Genomic DNA, 17,796 nt, shown 5'->3' with positions numbered 1-17,796 from the left:
CAGTCAGTCAGAAGCTTCTCTCCGGCACCCTGAAGTAAACTGTTCAAACCCTTCAGTCCTCCTTTTTCAAAATGTCCCTCCACAGACACTGTCCCCGACTTGACTTCAGTCTGCTTGTTTACTCACCTTAAGTGCAAGTCATGAATTTTTCTAGATTTTATGCTTTTAATCCACCACCTTTATCTAAGTTACTACAACACACAGTCACCAGATTAAACTGTTACATGCAGACTTTGATAAGTTAATAAAAAAACATGAGGACAGAAGTGCAGTGTGTGGGTTTCAAATCCTTATCATAGCTCACTCTTATCACTGCTGGATTGCTGTGACTCAGAGGGCACACAAAATAAATGACCTCCAATTGAAATACTTTATAATAAGACGGGAGACACCACGTGACTGTCAGGTTATTTCCTCCTGTTAAAGGTGCAACACCAGCAGTAATAATGTAAACATTTTTTGGTTTAATTTTACATGACATTATGTGTATTTTCATTTCAAGTTTAGAAAAGGACATTTACATGTTTAAAAATAATTCACCTACCTATAGTATATAATATATCCAGGATATTTCTCATTTAACAACAAATCAATGTGAAATTCTTGTGCTAAAATTTCTTTTTCTGTTAATTGTCACTTGTTTTCTCTAACTATAGAAACATTACAGTATTAAACTTGAATTGAACGGGTTCATCTATTGAGTGAAAAGGAATTATTTGTGAAGTTCTGACGAATTTGTGCTCCTCTTTTTACATCCAAAAAAACATGAATTTCTTTAAACAAAAATTTTATGGTTATTGACAGTAGTAGGTTTTTAATGTGACATTAGACATGGAAAGTCAGAGTATTTTTATTTTATTTTATTGATATTCCTGATTATTTGAAAAATGCAGGGAATAAAATCTCTAAAAAATAAAATGGAAAAATGACTCCTTTTTAGATTTAATTTAGTTGTTTTATGGGGAGCATGCCACTTTCAGTCTGGGCTTCACAGCCTGACTTTGAGTAAAAAAACTCTCCAATGAACAGGAATGAAAAGCAACGATGATTTGAGTTTATATGTGATATTTTTTGATAGACACACCTTTAATAAACCAAGTTATTGATTAACTGTTGAACGGGGTCATGTCCTGAGTGTGTGTGTGCGTGTGTGTGTGTGTGTGTGTGTGTGTGTGTGTGTGTGTAGGGGGCGGGGCTTGTGCTGCTGCTTATCTCCGCCTTTGGACTCTACAATAAGTGCCCTTAGAAGGAAAGTCTGTCAGACTGTAAACTGGAGAGAATCTTCCAGAGTTTCAGAGGCACTAAATCCTCTTTTCATAACAGTCTGTGATCAGAACCAGTTTCCTGCTCAGATAAAATGCTTCCTGTTTAGGATGATACTGTGGTTATTAGTGTGTCAACATCGAGTGAGAGTCATTTAAACGTCAGAATAACTTCATTCTGAGGACAGAGCCTGTTTGGTTTTTTGGTTGCTTTTTTTGTTGTTGTTGTTGTTGTTGTTGTTTTTGCGCGTTTGGATTTCTGACTTTAATGTTCCTGCTCCTCCGACAGACGGGGCTCAGATGACAACACGCTGACTGCGTTTATTTGTGATCAGAATAATCCGTGAGTGTCCTGCAGGATCATCTGCAGAGGTCCTTCTGCAGGAGGCGGATGAGCGGGCATGGAGATGTTGCGCCGCTCCTCTGTGTTTGCGGCTGAAGTGTTTGACCGATCACCCACCGACAAGGAGCTGGTGTCCCAGGCCAAAGCTCTGTGCAGAGACTACATCCACTCCAGGCTGAACCGGGCAGGGATCGGCTGGTCTAAACCCGAGCACGGACTGGCTGCGTCAGGTGGGACTCTGGGAGAGGTCTCCTCTGTCCTGCTGTGGCTGGGTGAGTTCACCAGGATGGTTTTTCCAGACGAGAACACAGTGATCCACACAGAGTTTAAATATGGCTTTATCTGTTTGCCACTGAGGGCACAGAGATCGATTTCTTGGTGAATTTTCCTCGGAAACATTCGTCTTCAGAAAGTGTTTGTTATATCATTGAATTCAAAGATGTAGAAAGCGAGGATTTATAAGACAGATATCAGTGTTTTGGACTTCTGTGGTTCTTTTAGGCCAATGAAACTCAGGACATTTTTTCAGTATTTTTGAAATATCCATGTACACATAAAATGACAGAAATAGTCTGTGAATTCACATGTCTCATGTAAAATAACATTAAAAACCAGAATGAACACAATATTTCCATTTTATTTGGAAAAACTGAAATGTTTTGATGTAAAAAAAAAGACTGATAAATGATAGACTAATAGATGAAACTGTTAAATCCAAGTTTGATCATGTAAACAGTGACAGTTAGCAGAAAAATAAGTGTTGGTTCTGTAGTTTTACATACATTTGTTTGCTAAATGAGAGAATGCTTGGATAATGTATAAATGTTGAATGTGTGGACTCATCAGTGTGTAATATTTATATGCATCAGTAATCTGTCCAATAGTTTTATCACTATATATGTATAATTTACTATTTTATCCATCTATATAATATGTTTTTTCTATATTATTGGTAATTTCCCAGTTTTTACAGATGTACATACCTTTCATTAAACTAAAAATATTTTTTTGCTTTCGTTTTTCGGACCCTCAGCTCCCAAAGTATTACAGTTTTTTGTTTTTTAATTAAAAAAAATTCCTTTTTTTTTAACAGTGTAGTATTGTGGCCATGACTGTAAGAACAATATATGACATGTCTATATATATTGCATAATTTAAAGATGCAAACATTGAGGTTTTATAAGAAGAGTACCAGTGATTTTACACTTACACACGTGGACAAAATTGTTGGTACCCCTCAGTTAAAGAAGGAAAAACCCACAATTCTCACTGAAATCACTTGAAACTCACAAAAGTAACAATAAATAAAAATTTATTGAAAATTAAATAATCAAAATCAGCCATCACTTTTGAATTGTTGATTAACATAATTATTTAAAAAAACAAACTAATGAAATAGGGCTGGACAAAAATGATGGTACCCATAACTTAATATTTTGTTGCACAACCTTTTGAGGCAATCACTGCAATTAAACGATTTCTGTATTTGTCAATGAGCGTTCTGCAGCTGTCTACAGGTATTTTGGCCCACTCCTCATGAGCAAACAGCTCCAGTTGTCTCAGGTTTGATGGGTGTCTTCTCCAAATGGCATGTTTCAGCTCCTTCCACATATGTTCAATGGGATTCAGATCTGGGCTCATAGAAGGCCACTTTAGAATAGTCCAACGCTTTTCTCTCAGCCATTCTTGGGTGTTTTTGGCTGTGTGTTTTGGATCGTTGTCCTGTTGGAAGACCCATGACCTGCGACTGAGACCAAGCTTTCTGACACTAGGCAGCACATTTCTCTCCAGAATGCCTTGATAGTCTTCAGATTTCATCGTACCTTGCACACTTTCAAGACACCCTGTGCCAGATGCAGCAAAGCAGCCCCAAAACATTACTGAGCCTCCTCCATGTTTCACCGTAGGGACAGTGTTCTTTTCTTCGTATGCTTGGTTTTTGAGTCTATGAACATAGAGTTGATGTGCCTTACCAAAAAGCTCCAGTTTGGTCTCATCTGTCCAAAGGACATTCTCCCAGAAGCTTTGTGGCTTGTCAACATGCATTTTTGCAAATTCCAGTCTGGCTTTTTTATGAGTTTTTTTCAGCAGTGGTGTCCTCCTTGGTCGTCTCCCATGAAGTCCACTTTGGCTCAAACAACGACGAATGGTGCGATCTGACACTGATGTACCTTGGCCTTGGAGTTCACCTTTAATTTCTTTGGAGGTTGCTCTGGGCTCTTTGGATACAATTCCAACGATCCGTCTCTTCAATTTGTCATCAATTTTCCTCTTGCGGCCACGTCCAGGGAGGTTGGCTACTGTCCCGTGGGTCTTGAACTTCTGAATAATATGAGCCACTGTTGTCACAGGAACTTCAAGCTGTTTAGAGATGGTCTTATAGCCTTTACCTTTAAGATGTTTGTCTATAATTTTTTTTCGGATGTCCTGGGACAATTCTCTCCTTCGCTTTCTGTTGTCCATGTTCAGTGTGGTACACACCTTTTCACCAAACAGCAGGGTGACTACTTGTCTCCCTTTAAATAGGCAGACTGACTGATTATGAGTTTGGAAACACCTGTGATGTCAATTAAATGACACACCTGAGTTAATCATGTCACTCTGGTCAAATAGTTTTCAATCTTTTACAGAGGTACCATCATTTTTGTCCAGGCCTGTTTCATTAGTTTGTTTTTTTTAAATAATTATGTTAATCAACAATTCAAAAGTAATGGCTGTTTTTGATTATTTAATTTTCAATACATTTTTATTTATTGTTACTTTTGTGAGTTTCAAGTGATTTCAGTGAGAATTGTGGGTTTTTCCTTCTTTAACTGAGGGGTACCAACAATTTTGTCCACGTGTGTATGTGACCATTAAAAGCCAGTAAAAATGAAGAAATATATAAATACATGGACAATTTTAAGAACTGACAAAGTAGGAGAAGAGAATAATCCTTTAGATCAATTTGAAATGAATCATCAAAGAAGCTGAGTTTTCTTTTACTGAATGTTCAAACCTGATCAAAATGGTCTAGCATTAGTGCAGGCTTGTTTGAAACTAATAACTCCTAGAGTCATGTAGGTCTCATCGTTCAGAAATGTGTTGCAGGATCACCTTTCATTTTCAGAGGAAGACCTTCAAGTGGTTCCTGGGAATCCCTAGATTGCATAATATTTACCTTCCTGGATGCTCGCCCAGCATGAACAGTTATAGAGCACAGATTCCACAGGAAGTTTTACTTTACACTGTGTGGTTATCAGTGCTTTGCTGGAAACTTAGACACTTGAAGAGTTCATTTGCAAAAACAGATAACTCCGTTTTGATAAATTTTCAGAAAACTTTTTTTTTTATTGTTTACTTGAGATAATATCAATCAAAGTGAAGTTGAGTGGATTTGACTCAGTAGAAAAGTACATGACAAAATAGAGAAAAATTAAATTATTAGTGTTATTATTATTATTATCTCAAGTAAACAATAAAAAATGAGTTTTCTGAAAACGGAGTTACCTGTTTTTGCAAATGAACTCTTCACTTAGACTCTAGAACACAGACCGGAGAGTCCAAGGTGATTCAATATGAGATCCAACCAGCTACTTTTTAGAGAATCACAGATGGTGGAAACTTCAGGAACATTTAAAACCAACGAACAAGAACCGGTTGGGTTATTGTGCTTTTTTGTCACTTGTGCTTCAGTGAAACCTAAACTCGGTTGGTGTGTACATCTGTTTACTTCTCTCCTGCTCTCTGTGCTCACATGTTCCATATTTTAAAACAGCTGAATTCCCAGTAAAGTTGTTCTGGTTTTCATATTTTCTGCTGTGAATCATTTTTACTGTATTTCTAGCTTAAAAAATAATTGAAAGACATATTCTGGGGACGTGAAACTTTCATTAATTTACTGAAAAAGGCACAATGCAGGACATTTAATGATGAATTATATAAGTGTGAATGACAAAGCATTTCCTCATACAGTTTCTCATCAAAGCAAGCGCTTGTTTTGAGCATGGTTTGTTTTACTGGTAGATGAGGGGTAGATGTTTTTGCAAATTTTCAGAAATTTGGGAATTTTTTGCTGAATTTTTGGATTTTTTTTCAGACAAGGAAACAATATTTTGTGGTGCCTGTAAATGAAGACAACAGGAGGATTACAGAGGCTTCTTCATTTCTAACTGACTGATGGGAAGTTCGACATATTTATTTTCATTCCCAAATCTCACGTCTAATGGCCCATTAACCCGAGTTTCGTGTCCGGAGGTGTGGATGGTTGTTAAACTACCAGTTGATGGACAATTCAGGTTGTTAATGGTGGTCAGGCTGTCTAGGGAAGGTCCTCTAGACTGCATTATAAGTACGTGGTAAATGGTGTCATTCACATATTAACACAGACATACTGACTGAGTCTCTTTTGTTTTGTCCAGGTGATGAGTTGGAATATCTTCGTCCCAACGTTTATCGGAACGTCGCCCGACAGCTGAACATCACAGTAGCTTCAGAGAGCATTGTGTCTGATGCCTTCCTGGCTGTTGCTGCAGACATTTTCTCCACAGGTTGGTCAAAGTCTTTTTCTGTTAACCCTGCTGTTGTCTTCATTTACCAGCACCAGAAAATATTGTTATTTTCTCTGGAAAAAATCCAAGTATTCAGCAAAAAAATAAAACAAAACCCAAATTTATTTTTTTTTAAAAATTGCAAAATCTTCACGAAGAAAATTCTTTAAAAGTTTCATTTAAAGGTTTTATTTTAAAAAAAACAAATTTGGCAAGAAATAAAAATTTAAAAAAAATTGTAAATATTTTTATAAAATGAATAAAAATCTTCCAAAAAAAATCCTAAAATTATCTGAAGTGATTCCATATATATCAGAAGAAGTTCTAATATTTTATTTAAGAACATTTGGGGAAAGAAATTGAAAATTTTGAATATTTTCTGGATGTTCTTAAACATTTTTTGCAGCATTTCTTTTTTTACACCAAAAATGTTCAAAAATTTCCCAAAAATGTTGAAAATGTGGAAGCTTTCTCTGTGAAAACATTGTTTTCCCCCCCACATTTTCACACTTTAAAACAGGTCAATTTGACCTGTGGGAAACACGAGGGTTAAATCAAGCCATGCGTGCAGGTCTGCATCGTGGGAACTAGCTTTCTTATCAGGTCAGACCTGCACAAACTTGAAAACCCACATTCATACAAATTCAAAAATAAAGGAAGATGTTTGTCTCTTTTAAGGAAGTACATTTTTTTTTATCACAGGGAAGGAGGAACTTGAGCTGAGCTTGAGGCAAATACAATAAAGATATTGAAAGTTTGGAGAAGTTGCGCTCCTTCTGTTATTGATTCTTGTTGCTGAATAACTAAAGGGATTCATAACGGTCACTCCCTGAAGCAAACTAACTGAAGCCTACTTTTTCATGTAAAGACCTCCTACGTAGTCTGACCACAGGATTCTCCATTAGTGAGACATTTTGATGCTGCCATTTTCCCCCCCGACAGGAGAGGAACTGCAGGGAAAACATTCGGTCCATATTAGGTGAACATGTTGCCTGAGCGAGTGATTGTTACGGACAGTTTGGTCCCCACCCAAAGAGTTAGTAATGAGTCTCAGCTGGCTCACTCCTCTGGGAACAGAACAAAGCAATCTGCTGCAAAGGTAACCAAAGGTCAGCTGCAAATTACAGGATACAGACCAGTCAGGTCCTCAGTAATGAGCAGAGTTACCGTGAAACATTCCAAAGTAATTCAAACCGAGTGATGTTAAAGTTTCAGAAAAGCTCTTATGGTTATTATAATTAATTCTGGTAATAACATTTAATGGCAGAAGTGGAAACATTTTGTTCGGCCTCAGTCAACTAGTTGAAAATAAAACCATCAGTGACAACAGAGTAAATATGGACAAACACTAAAGCTGACAGTCTGGACGAGTCACTGTGTGAAGAGGAAGTCCTGAGCAAATGCAGATTACAACCTCAAACCTTTCTAATGTGCACGAGCTCAGTCACAAACGTCATGCTGCTTTCCACACTGCAGAGATAAACTACAGCTACGCTATCTTCTGGCTTCCTACATGCAACTCTGACTTTCAGTAATAAGCTCGTCTCATCCAGCGCTCCACACTGTGCTGTACACATGAAATAGTAAGCCATGAAACACAACAGACAAATAAAGCACAATAAAATAAAAAAGGACGACAAGTTAAAGCATAATAAAATATGAAGTTACAATGTCCAACTCTACCTAAATCAAATGCCGACTTAAGAGGTTGGTCTTTAACGGGACTTAAAAGTTTCTGAATTCTGAGCAGTTCTTGCATGAAAAAGTTAACTGTCCCAGAGACTAGATGGAGCCACTGCAAAGGCTTGATTGCATGTATTTTTGTGCTGCCATCTCAGAACATCAATGAGAATTGCAGGAAGTGCAATTTGAAGTGAGACATCTTAACGCAACATGTTACAACTGTTTTAGCTGCTGGATACTTAAAGAAAACTCATTTTCCACGACTTATCTGCAAGAGAAATCTGTCTGACAGAACATCAGTTACTCTGATTTAAGGGTTCTTGGATAAACTGATTTTTTTTTTTACTTTATTTTCAACATACAGACTGAGTTGACTTGTAGATTCCACATGAGAATGAAAAGGGAACAGTCGAGAAACGCTGAAAAAAATGCAGCATCAGTTATAAAACTGAACAATTAAAGAAGTTTAAGTTGTAAATTGTGTCTATTGAAAAACCAATGTTCAGTCACTGAGATGTTTTGAGGACGTTTTTATTGATATTTTGCTTCCTGGAATCCCTGGAATCGTGATTGTCATTTTGGCCATCATGAGGCAGGTCTTGTCAGTTCTATGGAAATATTTTGGCTACAGAAATGATGAAGTTGACCAGAAACAGGCTCTCTGTTATCAGTGTCATGTAACTGTTGGCACCACATGAGGCAAGAATGTGTTTCACCATTTCAATCAGCACCATGAAGCTCTGTATGACCAGTGCAAAGTCAGATCTTAATGTCATCCAAAGCAAAACACTGTGTGTGTGTGTGTGTGTGTGTGTGTGTGTGTGTGTGTGTGTGTGTGTGTGTGTGTGTGTGTGTGTGTATACCGGGCTTTGCAAAAGTTCTGTTACACGGTTTCATGATCTTTAGAGACGTTTACATGTCGGAGTGAAAAATTCCATTAAATAAACTGAAAGTTCTACCTTATAGGCAGGTGTCCTTAATTCAAGTTTTTCTCCGGTGAAGTTGTATCAAGATGGAAGTCAAAAGAGTTGAGATATCTGCTCTCCTTCATGCTGGCCACAACAAGTCTGACAGAGCCAAGCAGCTGAACATCAGCCGGATGACCATCCACAGAGTCACGGAGAGGCTCAAGAATGGTGAAGATCTTTCAGTGATCTTTCAAGAATGGTGAAGACCTGAAAGATCTTCACCATTCTTTAGCCTCTCCGCAACTCTGTGGACGGTCATCCGGCTGATGTTCAGCACAAAGGAGAGCAGATATCTCAACTCTTTTGACTTCCATCTTGATACAACTTCACCGGAGAAAAAACTTGTATTAAGGACACCTGCCTATAAGGTAGAACTTTCAGTTTATTTCATGGAATTTTTCACTCCGACATGTAAACGTCTCTAAAGATCATGAAACCGAGTGTAACAGAACTTTTGCAAAGCCCGGTATATATACATTTTTTCTAATAATATTATGCGGCCCCAGTTTTTTTAGGTCTTAGTGCAGCCCACTTTCCCTGTCAGCAACTTTAAAGATGGATGAACACATTATAAACCTCAGCAGCAGCCAGGCATTTGGCCGCTCGTCTGTCTGTCCCACAGAGAAAAACAACCCAAATGCAGGGCTCGGGACAGCAGGCAGGCAGTCCGCTGCATGAGATTAGTGAGCAGATCATTTTTCCAACTTGGCGTGCGTGTTGAGTGGAGCTTTCTGCTGCCGCACCATTTACAGTCAAAGCTTCAGACTATTTCTGTGCTGTTTATACATCCAACTCATACAAACTGAGCCTCAGCTCCATCCATCTTCTGTAACTGTTGTATGATTGCTTCCTAGAATCTCATAAATGGAGGTCAGGTTTCTCTTTATGGTGGATCTGGAATATGTGGGATACTGCTGCTGCTATATTTAGGGAATTACCAAGATATTATGTACAAATTTACTTTTTAAAAACAGAGTTATACATTTAAATGTCCAAAAAAAAAACAGGGAAAACTTGGCACATCTCTGCCTATTTCTGTCTGTACTGTAGCATGTAATTGTTATCAGCAAGGTGGAGCAAGACGGAGCAAAAAGCAAAGCAACATCTCTCTGCTGGAGCAAAAAGAGATTCAGATTTTTTGAGTGCATATATGGAGATGTGATCACAGTTGGACATATTTTACATGATGGGATGTAAAAATACCATCGGTCAGTCGTTCTCTGTAGGAAACTCACTAAAATACGTGACAATGAAAACAGTGAGAGTGTTTAGTCTTTCTGTAGTATATGCTGTTGCATGAAAAAAATACAGGAAGTTTCAGTAGATGACTTGAATAACTCTATGTTGAAAGAATGAGTCATTCTAGAATGATTGGAGTGATTACAAAGTACTAAATCATTTTAAAAATACAATGGGAAAAAAGCCATTTGGAACCTTTCTCCTATTGTGTAACACTGGCAAAGACATCCAAGCTAGTTCTTTAGCATTTGATGCAGAAACAATAAATCTTTCAGCCCCTTTCTGACTACACAAAATCAGCATTGTTACTCCAGTTTGCTTTGTTGTTTCCACAGAAATCATCAAATAATGATTTAAATGTTAAACCATTTGCATGAATAATAGTGGAGCTTTAAATCCTTGCGTGTCTCTCTGCAGGTGTGACATGGGGAAGGTGGTTTCCTTGTATGCTGTGGCAGGAGCTCTGGCGGTGGACTGCGTTCGCCACGGTCATCCTGCTATGGTCCACACCATTGTGGACTGCATGGGGGAGTTTGTCCGCAAGAGTCTGACCTCCTGGTTAAAGAAGAGAGGAGGCTGGGTAAGAGAAACTTCTTTAGATATAATCACTTGTCTGTGTGGCCGCTCCAGTGAGAGTGTGAGACGCTGATGATGCAACCGTAGGAAACAGAAGTGAAAGTAACAACCAGCATCTATGGGTTTAAGCGGGGGCCAATAAAAGCTAGTGAAATGATACTGAGGAATGTTTACATGCTTTGTAAACGTGTGACATAACATTAAGTACCTCTCCGAGCCTGCCAGTGTTATTGAAAGGCATGTTATTTTTAAAAAGTTACCAAAATGACACAATTTTACAGACAAAATCTGTAAAAAAGTGAAAGAATGCCACATTTATTACTTGATCTTGAACTAATCAAGTGTGATGTGAGGTTCCATCAAGGAAATGAAACAAATCATAGCCTAAAATTGTGATATTTCATCAACATCAAGGCTCAGGCTGGGATTTGAACCGGGGATCTTCTTGCTGCAAGGCAAAAGTGCTAACCACTACTCTGCTGTGCAGCTCAAATATAAAATCTAAATAGTTAAATATGTGTGGTGTGTAAAGGCAACATTTTTCCAGTATTGCTATCATTTTTTGACATTTTGAAAATTGTTGCTTCCAAGCTATTTCCCTTTTTGTAAAATAAAAATTCAAAAAAATGAAACTTTCTTTTTAAATAATTATAGAGTTATAATTTTACCATACTGTTCTCTGTTTTTCTTTCTTTGGTTGCGCTCTTTCCACAGAGGTGTAAGACTTTATATTGTATGAAAACAAATGAGCCCACAGTGAGTAAAAATGTGAGCAAAAAACCCAGAATCTGCTTGTAGATCAGAGCGCTGAGCTGGTAAAAGTGTAGACAAGATCTGTGGTGAAAAAATGTGTGAAGCTCAGAGCTCAAAGTTCCCACACTAGTGTTGGACATGTTTAAAACCACTTTGCTTTAGGCTGTAAAAGCAGGATCAAAATTCAAACATGTGCTTACATGTTCCTTCAGCGTCACTTCTACTTTATGTCTGTACATGAAGGTGTTTGTCTTTTCACTCAGTCGCTGTTAAAACTTGATAGAATTTGTACACATATTGTATTGAGAAACTCCAAAGATTCTTTTATCACCTACAAATCTTTTCTCCACATTTATGTTCATTCCTCACATGTTTACAATAAGCTAAAAACTATGACAGGTTGGGAGAATATCGCTGAAAATTTAACAAGCTCAAAACCTTAAACTCTGATCCCATAAACGGCATATTTGTGCTGGCAGTGCACACCCTGCTGTCCTGGGTGTGGTGGTAATGAAACCCAACCTGTAGTTCATTGCTTTATTTAACAAAAAGTGGAAATAAAAGGCCTTTATCTGAAAGACAGATAAGGACACGTGCTGATCAAAACATTTGTTGGTTGGGTTTGAAATGATCAATAGTTATGCTGGTAATGATATTAAAGTCTCCAGGGAAAGTCACATTTTTTAAGCTTGCTAAGATGTCCATGGTGTTTTTATATGCTGAATATGCAGCCAGGGCCACTGCTGATCATTTCCATCATGTGTGCAGTGTGATGATGACCGTCTCTAAAGCACAGGTTCAGACTTCAAAGAGTTTGTACGTGACAAACCTGAGGAACCAATCGACCAATCACAGCTCCTCCCTAACCCTAACCTGTGACCTTTCGACAATATACCCAGCTGTACAGGAGGAAAACGAGCATGTATTCAGTGATGCAAACTGGACTGGGACGTGACAGCTCTTCAGGGAGATATGTCAGGAAACACTGCAGGCCTCCCTAGCATTGCAGGGCGACTAAAGATGACGACCTCCAGCAGCTCTTTGACCTGACAGGGAGGATGATGGAGAATGACCCAGCTAAACACCTCAGTCTGGAACAGGCCCTCACACATTTATTTTTCTCCTGCTATTATAAGAGGAACAGCAGTAAAAACAGCAGCGGTAGCAAAGAAGACTGAACTCCTGAACCTGTAAACCTCTGACCTGCACCTTCGGTCAGGGCCTGGCTGTCACCATGACATTTATCACAGTACTCAGTACCAGCTGCTACTTCCTGGCTCTCCAGTAGAGGCGAACCTTAGCTGACTCTATCAGTCCACTGCCCCGCTTTGCTGTGTGTTTGTAATGTATTTTTTCTGCTAATCTAGTGAACACAGTGGCCTTTTTCATCCAAACGAACATGCTTGACTTTTTCTCTGAGTTTACTTATCTTGTCTTTGCCAATTTTGCAGTTTCTTTTATTCAACCTGGTCTAAGACTATTTACAGCAGATCTATAAAGCCACTTGTAGTGCCTCTAACAGAGTAGCCATAGGTGAAGTTCATCACATTAATGATAGACGTTTTACACTTAGATTGACAAATAGTTGCGTTTAATGTTATTTTCTGAGGATGAAATGCCAGTTTATCCAACATATTTTAAAATATGAGTCCCATACGTCTGTTGACAGTTTAGCCATCAAAATACGCGTTGGGGTCGCTGTATTGGTTTAAAAGAACAGAAATCACTGGTGCATGCATACACTGCAAAGATGAGACTCCAGCTGGGAACTGAAGAAAAAAATTATCGAAATTGTGATTTATTGTATGATGGTACCCTTATAATATTGTGCAAGTTTAAAAAAATACATTATGTAGCTGATCCCAATTGTGAATCCTACATGAATAAGGGCACCAAAAGATGCTAAGACGTCTTAGCGGACAAAGTTTTTTTATTTAACCCTCTTGTTGTCTTCATTTTCGGGCACCAAAAAATATTGTTTCCTTGTCTGAAAAATATCCAAAAATTCAGCAATAAAATTCCCCAAATTTTGGAAAATTTACAAAACCTCCAGGAAAAAAAAGTCCCCCATATTTGGCAAGAAAATTCTTGTAAATGTTTTCAAAAAAATGAGTAAAAATCTTCCCAAAAATTATTAAAATTGTCTAAAATGATTACATATGTATCAGTAAAATTTCTAATATTTTCCTTAAGAACATTCACAAAAAATTAACCAAAATCCAACAAATTTCGCTGGATTTTGGTTGATCTTTTGTGAATGTTCTTAAGAAACATTTGTTTGTGGACATCAGAAGTTTCACTGTGAAAAGACACCCCCCCCCCCCCCCCCCCCCCCCCCCCCACACACACACACACACACACACAGACAACATTTTCAAACTTTAAAATGGGTCAATTTTGACCCGCAGGACAACATGAGGGTTAAGCTAATCAGGTGTTTCTCCTTAAATTTCTGTTCAGCTGGAGATAAATATCAGCTTTTGCGTTGTCAATGGATCTAAAGTTTTATCTAACTGTACAACAGTTCATGACGTCACTAGCAAAAATGTCTAGGTTGAACAAACAGCCTTAGAATTTAAAGTGTGAGGATGTGATGTTAGTGTGCAGTTTGGTACTTCATGCTGTGTGTCACACAGATTCCTAATCAATGTGAGCAGAAGAACAGATCCAGAACCACAGACTGGTTCCACTTCAAGTAGCAATAAACTGGAGCTTCAGACAAACAGCAGATGATCTTCTGCAGAATCCTTCTATTGAGAAATGCCTGTCTAATGAAGCCCTGCAGAAACCGAGAAGCAAACCTCGGGCAGCAGACAAACGAGGCCTGACAACGTGCTTCTGTCTGCTCTGCAGCACAACAAGTGAATGTACTGGGAAACATGGCACCAAAGCCTGGTTTGTTTTGAAGCTAAGTGGAGTGTGACAAAACGAAGAGCAATGCATTGTGTAATTGACCTCATAAGCACGGATGAGGAGGCTGTTTTTCACTGCTGCAGTCCAAACCCAGATATTTCTACAATGAGGGATGATGTCAACATGTTGGGAACCTAAAGGACACTTTATGATTGGAGGAATGAGGAGGAGGGAGACGTGTTCAGTGTCAGGACTGACACTAAACTGTGCTGTCTGTGGTATTTCAATGTCTATGAAACTTATATACAGTTAAGCCCTGAATTTCCAGCCACAAGAAACTTTCCGCACAAATATAAATTCACTTTGAATCCGCATTTGGTGTGAGTCTGGATCAAGTAGACTGGTGATCATTGTGAGCTTTGCTGGGAATTCAGTCAAGGTTTTGGCTTTGAAATAACATTCCTGTGGGTGAATTTCAGTGCAGATTCTCACAACAGTGAGAATCAAGAACACATGTTGGATTTAGAAGACATTCTTACTGCTGTGAAAAACACACCTGCAGTAGATTTGCTCCAAATGTAGCTTGTTTTATTTCAGAATTTAAACCCATGTGTATTTCATATGTGTCCCCTCACAGGCAGATATGACCAAATGTGTGGTGAACACTGATCCCAGTTTCCGTTCTCACTGGCTGGTGTCTGCTGTCTGTGCCTTTGGACACTACCTGAAGGCCGTCGTGTTGTACCTCCTCAGGGAGAAGTGACAGTCGCACACTGGACCCAGCAGACGGACCTGCACTGCACACCCCCACCACTGAAGCATCCACTGCTTTGGATTATGTTTACACTCATTTGCACTGAGCCTTCTTCCTTGATGAACACCTGTTCATTTCACAGACAACAAACTCTCCTCGCTTCTTTTTCTTCTATTTATTGTTTGATGTGACCATATAAAATCACATTTTAAACATTCATTTACTGCAGAACTGCCCATTTGCTGCCTGGCTGACAGTGATTTGGCTTCCTCTAGTGGTAACTCATGTACTGTACATTTAAAGGTCCCATATTAAAAATCTATTTTTTGTGTGTTTTTTGTGTGTCTTTAAAACCTGGAGGTGTTTAAAAAAGTGAGTTTATGAAAATGCTTCCTGCTGCTGTTCCTCTCACCCCTCCTGCCTCAGTTTGATGACCTCCCAGTTTTACAGTCCGGTTAGAAGGTTACTGAGGTAATTGTAGAAACCAAAAGTCATTGAGCTAAAAATCTGCATAATCCTTCAATTCCTGGCTGCTGCTTCCAGGTGAACCATTCATAATGACCTGCCTCAGTCCACCACAGTGATTTACTTCCTAGAGCTGCTTCTCCTGTCACGAGCAAAACACACCAAATGTTCTGTTTCTGGCTGTACGAGTGAACACAAGAGTCTTCATGCACTCCCAGCATTTTACTAACAGAAGCCCCAGTGGATTACTTTAATTTTTGATAGCAATGTACCCACAACAATAGGAAAATCATGAGTGTTAGCATGTTGTGGTGCTAACGTAGCTAAAGTAGCCATTAGCTTTGATTGTATGTCCACAGATCAGAGCTTTGTGGAAACTTTGAGAGCAATTTGAAACCAATAACAAGGACTGAGATGCTTTCATGGTGCCTGCTGTGGTCCAGTGTATATGTGCTCACATATACTGTATTCTGAAACAGCAGAATTGTTCTCAGTTTTATGTTCAATGAATGAAATGCAGATTATTAAAACCATACGTTAGCCAGCGGTCACTTCAGAGTCAATTACAATCTGCATCACTAAAATACTGACTTCATAACCGTAACGTCATCTGACAAAATCGTCATACATGAGTTCAAAACTGCTGCTGTTCTGTTAATATTCCTTTGTAAATGATCAGACAGAGAGAAAGTTTGAAATGATATAAAGTCCAGTTCTTACACATTCTTTCATGTTGGTGTCGACTTTCATTTGGTCAAATGTTTTGCTCACTTTTGATCAAAAACGCAGAGAGATTCTTCTTCCTGAAGGGGGCATGGACAGCAGCAGTTAAGTCATATTTGAAGCAAGAGACACAGAAACAGTCCATCTGGAACAAGGCTAATACCAGGAGTTATACTGTCATGGTGAAAGAACATTCTTTGCACATTCTGGGAACATGCAAGACTTTTATTAATTTGCTGAAAAGTGGCACAATATGGGACCTTTAAAAGTCAGCTTTGTTCTTCCAAATGAGGATGTGAGGAAGTAAACACCTGTCGCTGTAAGCTCCTCCAGAAGCCTCCTGACTTCTTGTCTCCTTTAGGTCCGTTAAGTTGATTAGAAACTCCTCGTGACTCCAGAGGAGGAGCAATGTTCAGAGGATAGAAGTGGACGCAAGGGAGCACAAATTACCATGATGAGCACCTTTTTTTCCCCCTGGGTGTTATATGGAGCCCAAAAGAGTAAAACATGCAAATTTTCCTCTGACTGTACAAAAACAATTATTTGGTGAGGTTCAAAAGGAGGGAAGGTTTCTGAATCCTTTGTCTGAATATTTCAGGACAACAGTTATAAATACACCCTGTGCCAAATTATTAGGCAAGTAGGTTTTTTGTCCAAAACATGGTCTTAGAAATAAGTCTGGGCCTTCCCACTTTTAAATAGTCTTCTCCTACGCTAACTTTGTATTTGTCAGACATCATTTCAAATTATATTACATTTAAAGCAAGAAAATCACCACATATGTCAAAAGTGCATGTGTCAAATTATTAGGCAAGTTTTAGCTTTCATCAAAATGGGACAAAAAAAAAAGGACTTAACGGCTACAGAAAAGAGCCAAATAGTTCAGTTGCTGTCAGGAAAATTTACTCCCAATAAAACTGCCAAGAAATTGAGAAGAGATACTAGGACCATCAAAAAGTATATCAAAAACAGTCAAGATGGCATAAAAAAGGGAGTTGTAAAGAAAAGCAGAACGTTATCATCAAAGGATCTGAGAAGAATTAAGCGAGAAGCAGCCAGACGACCGCTGGCATCAAGTTCTACCATCTTTAAAAGCTGTGACTTACCTGAAGTTCCTAGAAGTACCAGATGCCGCATCCTAAGAGAGTACGGAACAGTCAAGAAATCACCCAAACAGCCTCCACTCAACAAAAACCACAAAGAAAAACGGTTGGAATGGGCAAAACAACATCTAAAGACCAACTTCTGGGATGGTGCGTTGTCCTGCATCAGAATGACAGCCTTTTTGAAAGAAGCAGGCTTCTTGTTGAACCATTGTTTGAACAAGGTGTTGCTTAGTAGCTCGCAATATGTCTCAGAGTTGGTTTTTACCCCTTCTGGAACTCGAAAGGGACCCACAACTTCATCTTTAATAAGTCCTGCCCAAACCATGACACCACCGCCACCTTGCTGCCGCTGTAAACATTGTGGGGTTTCCAGTCCATTGGCCACCCATCCTCTTGCCCAGCCATCAGGACCATCCAAGGTGACTCATCTCGTCTGTCCATAAAACATGCGTGAAGTTGGTCTTTAGATGTTGTTTTGACCATTCCAACCGTTTTTCTTTGTGGTTTTTGTTGAGTGGAGGCTGTTTGGGTGATTTCTTGAC

At 38.8% G+C, this 17,796-nt stretch overlaps 1 protein-coding gene across 1 annotated transcript; it reads left to right on the top strand.

The window, feature by feature from the left end:
* Window positions 1–1,249: 1,249 nt before the first annotated feature.
* Window positions 1,250–16,151, top strand: boka (BCL2 family apoptosis regulator BOK a). The gene is made up of 4 exons (XM_051947359.1): window positions 1,250–1,877; window positions 6,006–6,138; window positions 10,442–10,604; window positions 14,844–16,151. Exons 1-4 carry the CDS (start codon window positions 1,664–1,666, stop codon window positions 14,967–14,969), a joined length of 636 nt encoding a protein of 211 aa, XP_051803319.1. The 5' UTR covers window positions 1,250–1,663; the 3' UTR covers window positions 14,970–16,151.
* The last annotated feature ends 1,645 nt before the right edge of the window (window positions 16,152–17,796 follow it).

The sequence above is a fragment of the Acanthochromis polyacanthus genome, chromosome 4 (assembly GCF_021347895.1).
Source record: "Acanthochromis polyacanthus isolate Apoly-LR-REF ecotype Palm Island chromosome 4, KAUST_Apoly_ChrSc, whole genome shotgun sequence".
NCBI lineage: Eukaryota > Metazoa > Chordata > Actinopteri > Pomacentridae > Acanthochromis > Acanthochromis polyacanthus.
Note: the sequence above shows the minus strand (reverse complement) of the source record. Positions and strands in the feature narration are given on the sequence as shown.